The sequence below is a fragment of the Podarcis bocagei genome (genome assembly GCF_964188305.1).
Source record: "Podarcis bocagei genome assembly, chromosome: 3".
NCBI lineage: Eukaryota > Metazoa > Chordata > Lepidosauria > Squamata > Lacertidae > Podarcis > Podarcis bocagei.
This window is the reverse complement of record NC_138127.1, coordinates 4294825-4303723: the sequence shown is the minus strand read 5'-3', so window position 1 is coordinate 4303723 and position 8899 is coordinate 4294825. Positions and strand designations below refer to the sequence as shown.

General features: G+C 47.2%; 1 protein-coding gene across 1 annotated transcript; it reads right to left on the bottom strand.

Moving 5' to 3' along the window:
* Positions 1-5687: 5687 nt before the first annotated feature.
* RHOB (ras homolog family member B) lies at positions 5688-8350 on the bottom strand. Its single transcript, XM_081189260.1, has one exon. The coding sequence runs from the start codon at positions 7840-7842 to the stop codon at positions 7252-7254; it is 591 nt and encodes a 196-aa protein (XP_081045386.1). The 5' UTR covers positions 7843-8350; the 3' UTR covers positions 5688-7251.
* Between the last annotated feature and the right edge of the window lie 549 nt (positions 8351-8899).

Sequence of the window (8899 nt, the reverse complement as noted above, 5' to 3'; positions counted from 1 at the left end):
CTCTTTCATTGATGAGGAAGAAATTGTCAAACTACAGTTCGTGTTCTGCTTACACTTAACTTTATAAAGAGTTATTACAAGAAGAACAGTAGTGCTTCAACATTAGAAAAGCCTCTGTTGGCTCTTATCTTCCTGGTGACTAGAAGATGTCGAGTAATATCAGGCTACGTGGGCATATCTGAAGTGGTTTGCTTGCCAGCTACTGGGAAAATGGATTTTGTGGCTACATCAAACTTAACAGCGTTAAAGTTGCATGAGTTCCATACAGTGGTACCTCAGGTTAAGAACTTAATTCGAACCGGAGGTCCGTTTTTAACCTGAAACTGTTCTTAACCTGAAGCACCACTTAAGCTAATGGGGCCTCCTGCTACTGCCGCACCACTGGAGCACGATTTCTGTTCTCATTCTGAAGCAAAGTTCTTAACCCGAGGTACTATTTCTGGGTTAGCGGAGTCTGTAACCTGAAGCATATGTAACCCGAGGTACCACTGTAAAGCCAAATGTCTAGATTGTTTAAGGCAGCCAAGTGCAAAGAGCTACTGCTTTGGGGGGAAACTGCAGGTTTTGTTCAGTGAGTGTGATGTGCCTGTTTGAGCTCACCAGCATTTTAAAGCTTCTTATTTTTTAAAAACACCTCATTTAAAAGAATCCTGCTTAAAGTGCACCAAAATGTACTAGCATCTTGATTCCCATTCTGGAGGTTACACCAAAACACACCTATAATTCCAGGCGGTAAGCAAACTGCTCTGTATTCACTATTTGAGCTCCACCCCTCTGCCCCTTGAGTTCCACATGCAGCTCTGAATCTGGTTAGAGACACTGCCATGTTCTGACCAAGATCCCAGCGTCATCCACCCAGGAATATACAGAGGATTGTCCCTGTACTGGAATGTGGATATTCCTTGAAGGAATTAGTAAGAGATGAGGACAAGTGTCTTACTATGTCCCTTGAAGACCCAAGTCTGCTCTCCGTAAAATTTTCAGGGACACACAAGGCTTCAGCATTTGGCCATTGGCATGATCTACTTGGCTTCTGAAAACATAGACCCTTCCTTTATTTGTTCTGGTCCAAGCACTGGCAACGAAGACCTTCTCCCAGATGTTCCAGTACACCTGCTTGCTTCCACATCACGTAAAAATGTTTCTGCTTCTCTCTAGAAGGGAGGATGAGTAGAAGAGATTGCACCAACTGAGGCAGAAGCCATCCACCCATGCTCATAAGAACATAAGGCAAGCCTGCTGGATCCGGCCAATGGCCATCCTGTCTTCACAGTGGCCAAACCAGATGCCTTGGGAAGCCTCCGCCCACTTGCAATGCCTCTGGCAATGGAGGTAAAGTATATCTCTTCCTCTTCCCAGCAGCGGGCAAACAGTGACTCTTCTTTAAGCTACTCAACAACTTCAAATCACTAGAGTGCAAGGGTCATAAAACTTGCCTGAGAGAATTTTGCTGGAAACAGAATATCGAGTTTGGTATAAGATGATTAATGTATCAGTTCAGTTATGTAACCTTTGTTAGCCAGAGCCACTGCTAATGTAACTTGAGAAAAAGATACTGTGTTTGGAAGAAACAGTGTGTTAAATGTACTTTGTCAAATCAGAGGCCTAATTGCTTTCCTAGATCAACACAGTTGCATTTGAAGGGAAACTTTACTCATGGAAACCCTGAAGCCCAATAGTTTGAATTTTCAGAGTATGCACAGGGTTTTGAGGGGGTTTCTACATCAACATATCCAGAAATGCCTTTGCTTGCTCCTCACAATATAGACAGCAAGACTTATGGGAGAGCTGCAAAGAATAAACACGCAGAATTTTTATTTTTCAACTGGTAATCCATTGCCACTGTATTAGCATTGTATCTTAAAATACTGCACATCTAAATTGACACAGAGGGAGGAGCAATGCACGGTACAAAAAGCATTTCACAATTCTTATTTCATGTCACTGAAGCAACCTTGCAAAGCAGGTTCAACTGAAGGGGTGTGAGCATTGCCCAAGGCTATCTGAAACCCTTCCAAAGGCCAAGACAAGACCTGGACCTTCTCCAAAGCTGAAGAAATCTATCCGCTGCAACACGCTCAACCATAATGTGCCCCAATCCCCCTATTGCTTCATGGAGCGATGAATATTATGACAAGTCTTCTTCATTCAAACTAGACTAACACAGACAACAAAATGATTTGGTCTCCTTGGCAGGTTTTGAATAAACACCCACAAACTTATTTGTTAAATATATGATAGATAAGGCAATGATATGTACAATTTTACAATCTGCAGTGGATTATATGTGCAAAGAAACCAGAGAGAGGAGCTGAGGGAAGTCCGGGGGGGGGGATAAAAAGGGGGGGAATGTAAATGGGTATATTGATTGATAATCTGGTGTGTGTGTGTGTGTGTGTGTGTGTGTGTGTGTGTGTGGTGTATGGGGTCACAAAGAATCAGACACAACTAAACAACTATACACACACAAGGAGTGTGGTGGAGTCTCCTTCTTTGGAGGTCTTTAAGCAGAGGCTTGACAACCATATGTCAGGAGTGCTCTGATGGTGTTTCCTGCTTGGCAGGGGGTTGGACTCGAGGGCCCTTGTGGTCTATTCCAACTCTATGATTCTATGATTCTACACACACACACACACGACTAACACATGTGTTGGCAGGAGGGTGGGACAGGGGAAGCTCCTTTTCTCTGTGGGCAATGTGTATTAAGTGGCCAGGCCAGGATTAATAATGATTGTCCCAACTCAGTTCTAGTCTTGCAAAGGAAGTATTGACCCTGAATGGCAAATACACACAGCTAGCTCATTGGGGCCCCAATGACTCCTGCAGGAAAATCATCCAGATACACAGCACTGCTGCATACAAATTTTCCTTGTTGTTGTTGTTGTTGTTGTGGAGTGGGAGTTACTTATCGCTATTTATTCAATTTATACCCTGCATTGTTTGCGTACCTAAATAGTAGCTTATGGGCTTGCTCAGCTAATTTCATGGCAGTTGAGGGAGCCCATACAGGGTTATAAGGGTAAAATCAAGCAGCTGATAAGGTCTGCAGCCCTTGTCACCAACAAAACACCACCTGTAGTTTTTCACAATGGACCCTGGGCAGATTATTGTAGGGGAGCATGCTGGTTTCATCAGACCACTCAAGGATTTCATTCAGTTGAAATTTCACTGAGATCATGAAGCGAGCGCAGCACAAATCTAACATATCAGCTTCAAGGGTTCATTATGGGCCGAGGCTAAAGGCAACAGAAAAACAGATCCTATTTTAAATTAACAACACAAGCTGCCCATTAGAAACCTATTCTGGCATCACCTCCCAAATTATCTTGGTCTTCTGTGCTTTCTTGTCCAGATCCGTGCATATCTAGCAGGATTTTGTATGCCAACATGACCCGAGTAATACCCAGAGATACATGAAAGTTAAATTCAGAGTATCACTCTGAAGAGTTATGTGTATTCATTTAGGTTGTAGGCTAATGTCATCTGAGCTTATGCTGGCAGTGCTAAAGGCTTCCTTTGTATCACATCAGCAGCAATGCCCTTTTATAGAACCATCTGCCAACCCCTTTGCCTTCCAAATGACAAAATCCCCCTTGCCCTTCACAGAAAGAAGGGGGGGAAAACCTCTGTAAGTTGTATAATTAACTCATATCAAGAGATGCATGTGACTGGCTGGGAGGTTTCCAAATTTCTGCCAAAATTAAAAACAGTTAATGTCTACTTCTCTTGAGTTTTTTCACCAACCTGCTGGTGTTGCCGGACTACAACTCCCATCACCCCTAAACACTGGCCATTCCAGCTGAAGCTGAAGGGAATTGAACATTCAGAAGGTGCCAGGTTAGGGTACCCATTCTCTCTTTCCTCAAATAAAAGCTTCCAGTTACTTGTGTGATCACACAGAAAGGACCTTGTTTTAGCAGCTCTGTAAAATCAAACTTCCATGTACATTATCAATATTGCAAGATGGTTCTGTACCTAAAACAAAGGGTAGTTAATTTTTTTTTGAAAGGGAGGGGGAGTAGGATCTGAGAACTTCAGGCAGCCTTGACCAATCTTCACGGACCCACAAGCCACTTGGGTGTGACTACCCCACACTCTCTTGCCTTAACATAGCCCCCACCATGAACATCAGCTGAGGTTATGACCCTTCCCACAGTTGATGTGGGCTACTTGATGAGAGTCCCATGGACTGCAAGAAGATCAAACCTCTCCATTCTGAAGGAAATCAGCCCTGAGTACTCACTGGAAGGACAGATCGTGAAGCTGAGGCTCCAATACTTTGGCCACCTCATGAGAAGAGAAGACTCCCTGGAAAAGACCCTGATGCTGGGAAAGATGGAGGGCACAAGGAGAAGGGGACGACAGAGGACGAGATGGTTGGATAGTGTTATAGAAGCGACCAACATGAATTTGACAAAACTCCAGGAGGCAGTGGAAGACAGGAGTGCCTGGAGTGCTCTGGTCCATGGGGTCACGAAGAGTCGGACACAACTAAACAACAATGTGATGACTGGGGACAGGGAAATTTGCATCCTCATTAGGGTGTTGGGTTCTGCCCCTCACTGCTGGGTCAATTTTTCCCCTGCCCCGCCACCGAAATTGGTGGGGCATCGGAGGTCAGAAAAAAATTGCTCATGGGGCCAGACCAGGCTCCCAAACTAGGGTTAGCCACCTGCAACCTACAGGAACAATTTGCAAGTGACTTGCATTGATACAAGCGGGATGAATTTCCAGGGGTTTGCTCTAGTGAGATGGCATCTTCTTGATTTGCTTCTTCCCACTAGTATTGTAAATCAAGATAGATCAGCAGGTTATGCCAGCGTTGCCTGGGATTTATGTTTTCTCCACAGGGAGGGCAAAGTGTAGCAAAAGCCCTCGCTGGTGAAGCTCACATTCACACACTACTTTCAGTTAAGCTCAAGTCGCCAAGAACATATGCACAACAGCAAAGCGGGTCATGTCAAAACTCGTAAATCTTTGTCAGAACAAGAATTTTGCCTGGTTGGCAACAGCCCCATATCAGACTTAGTCCTGATCTAATCAGTGTCTGCAGCTCCCATAGCACTTTAATTTACCATTTACAGCATGTAAACAAAAGTCAGCGGACTTTAGGACCCGGAAGAGGCACTGACTTCACTCCAGCAGGACAAAGGCTTTTTATGCTTTTCAGCTGCTTGTTACAGAACTAGAGATCAGCCTCAAATACTCTCTCTCTCTCTTTTTTAAAGCAGCTTTCCCCTCCCCCCATAAAAGAAAACTCTCCTTTAGTGCAAGATACTCATAAGCTTAGCACAGCCACAAAACTGCAACCCTGCATGCATTTAGGCGGTTTAAATCCACAAAGTCAATGGGATTTAAAACAATTCACTCTGCACAGCATTTCAATCTGTCCAAGAGAATAAATGATTCTTCTAAGGGTGCCCCACTATTACAGTTGGGACAGAATTATAAATATATTGTCTCAAGAATCATCATCAGCTTCACTTTTTAAGCCTTTTAATGCTTTTTTAAATCCAGGACCAGGATTCATTCCACCTCAAAAAAGTGCAAAGAGCATTTGTGAGTGTAGTCATAGAATTTTTTAATACTTTACATTAAAAAAAACCGCCTGCATACACAGCTTATATAATTTTAATGTAAACTACAAAGGTCTTCTCTTTTTAACCAGGTTGATTTAGTAGTGTGTGTTTAAGAGTCTTTAGTACCACTGTAAAAAAAAAAAAATTGTAAAGGGGAAGGGAAAACTAAATGTGTTCTCCGAAACAGAAGTACAGATTATTCTCACAGAGGCCTACAAGTTGCCCTGTGAAAATAAGCGTACTGCTATTTTAAATAAGCCCAAAAGAGTGCACTTAGTACTATATTTTTAAAAAAAAACTTTTAAAAAGACAAGTAAATGTCACAAGACATTGTTTCTACTTGTTTTTTCAAGGCAACCAAAAGGAAGTTACAGTGGTTTTACTTCTTTGTAAATTAGTAACACAGAAAACAAAGTTGGCACAATCGAGCCAAAATTAAACATTTTCAAGCCCCCTCTTGATCACCAACTGGTGAAAGTGATTTAGGTGCTTAAATCATGACATCACCAGGGGTGTTTTCGAAGTGTTTTGCTGGAAAGTGCTTAGTTGAGTTGTGCTCAGAATGAGGTTCGAGGTTCCAAGAGGGCGTTTTGCAATGCTGCAGTGTTCAGATGGAAGATCAGCAAGTGCATAAAGTGTTCAAAATTAAAATTAAAAAAACAAAACAAAAACATCCTGGTTTGTGCAAAGTAGGCTCTTTTTTCTTTTTTTGCAAAGGAAGATAATTTATTTAAATAAACCACAGGGAAGCATTTGCTGACTCAAAAAGTAAGGGGAGGGGATGGGAAGCAAGAGGGAGGGCAGGCACCAGGCTTATGAAAATTGTCCACCCATGTCCCTCTTCCCCTGCTCCACCCCCAAACTCATTCCACTGCCCTCTCCAGACCTCCAAACTCCTTTCTTAAAAAACCATCACAAGAACAAACACTGAGGGAACAGAGGCAGGGGAGAGAATAGGCCACAATTTCCCCAAACTGAAATATAACAAGTCTCCAGAGAGAGACTGCGGCCCAGTCCAGTGTTAAATAAGTCACACTCTTTCAGTATTCCGGTTTAAACGAGAGAATATTTTATATGTACACACAGCAGAGATCCCTCCCCTCGGAAAACCACCACCCTCCTCCCCTTTTCAAAGCCTCAAGGAAAATACGAATTCACAGCAGGAGATTTGGGCGTGGGAGAGGGGAGAGAGAACAAATCTGTCCAGCACAATGTCTCTTTGTAGAGTTACTATCCGTTCAGTCCTGGGTGGGGAGACACCTCAATAGTCTTACTATAGCCTCCATCACAATGGCTCGAGAAATGGATTCCCATATTTGGCTTGGCGATGGGTTTGCAGTCCTCCCCAGCAAGGAAAGAAAGAAAGGAAGGAAGGAGCCCGGTACATTCAAGTCTCACAGTAGCCCTTTTGGAAGGCGGGGAGAGTCGTTGCCTCTCAGTGTCAGCAAACAGGGCGATGCCTTGGCGAGGGGTCCGCCCTCTGCGATGATGATCAAGGCCTCCCCGTGTCTCGTGGGGGGTTCACACATGCTCCCGCGCCCCCTTCTAGAAGCATGCATTCCGACGGCACCCACCCATCTCTCCCCCCGGGTTTGTCCTGCGCGCGGCTATCGGCTTTCCAGCGCGCCCCTCCAGAAAACTGCCCCTTCTTTGCGCCTTTTTGCGCGCGCCATTATAGCACCTTGCAGCAATTGATGCAGCCGTTCTGGGTGCCGTAGCGCTTCTGCAAGGCGGCTCGCGTGGCCGTCTCGAAAACCTCCCGCACGCCTTCCTTGGTCTTGGCCGAGCACTCGAGGTAATCGTAGGCTTGGATGCGGATGGCCATGGCGCGGCCGTCGTCGGTGCGCACCGGCTCCTGCTTCATGCGCGCCAGCTCGTTGCGCACGTGCTCGTCGTTGCGCAGGTCCTTCTTGTTGGCCACCAGGATGATGGGCACGTTGGGGCAGAAGTGCTTCACCTCGGGCACCCACTTCTCCGGGATGTTCTCCAGGGAGTCGGGGCTGTCAACCGAGAAGCACATGAGGATAACGTCCGTGTCCGGGTAGGAGAGCGGGCGCAGGCGGTCGTAGTCTTCCTGGCCGGCCGTGTCCCACAGCGCCAGCTCCACCTGCTTGCCGTCCACCTCGATGTCGGCCACGTAGTTCTCGAAGACGGTGGGCACGTACACCTCGGGGAACTCGTCCTTGCTGAAGACGATCAGCAGGCACGTCTTGCCGCACGCGCCGTCGCCCACCACCACCAGCTTCTTGCGGATCGCTGCCATGGCTAGCTGCGCCAAGCCCGCGCGGTTATACTGCTCCAGCAGGGAAACCGCGGCCACCCCTTCCCCGCGATCGGCAGCAGCCGTCTGCTCGCGCCTTCTGCAGGGCACCGTCGCGAACCGACGCCGGGAGAGAGGCCGACGGGGCCGGGAGGATCTCGCCTGCGGGCTCCGGCCTTGCGGCGGGAACCGCCCACTTCGCCACGTCCAGGCGGGGCAGGTCTATCGGCGGCTCTCCTCCACCGGCTTCTTCCGACGCGCCGTCTAGCTGCTCTTTTCCGCTCCAAATCTGGACCGGCGCGGCCCTTTTCGTCGCCGCCTGTTGCCCGACGGCTCCGGAGAAAGGGATCAGTGGAGGCAGGCAAACCCTCGCAGGAAGGAATCCGACGCGACTTTGCTTTGCCGAGCCTCCGGGCCGCGATCTGTTCTGCAACAACGACGCGCGCCTCTCCCTCTCACACACTCCCTTTCAACAAGCGGCTGCTCCCGTCGACTTTATTCCATGGCGCCGCGGCAACTCGGGCTGTGGTATTTAAAGGCGCCGGCTACTTTCTTAATATAGCTGGCCAATGGCGACGGAGAGGGTGAGGTCATCCTTTCCCGGGAAGCCCGCGATTGGCGGCGGGGACTGCAGGCGCTTGGGCGGGGCCAAGTGCCGAGTGACTGACAGCCAACAATGGGAAGAGGGCGGAGCCCTTTCTGCTCCGGAGTGAGGCGCTGAGATTTGCAAGGAGGGGTTTTTGCAGGATGGGGAGGGATCCGGCAGAGCTAGAAGCGGAGACGGCTTCCACCTTTGTGTTTCTAACCTCCCCCACCCCATAGGAAGCGCCCCCAGTTCCGACGAGCTCTCCGCAGGGCTGGAGAGTTTTCTTCCAACTTTTCTCCACGGTAAAGACATTTTTGCCCCTCTGAAACTCCTAGCTTTTAAACTGCTAAATGAAACTGCTAGCATTTCAACTGCTAGCAATGAAAACTTTAGCATTTGCAAAGCTAAAGTAGGGTACGGTGTGGTTTCAAATCGGATGGGGGAGGGAACTGCATGTTTAGATTCTGACATTGC

What these genes read in the sequence shown, in the direction of transcription:
- RHOB (XM_081189260.1), bottom strand. Translation starts at nt 7,842, where the DNA reads ATGGCAGCGATCCGCAAGAAGCTGGTGGTGGTGGGCGACGGCGCGTGC.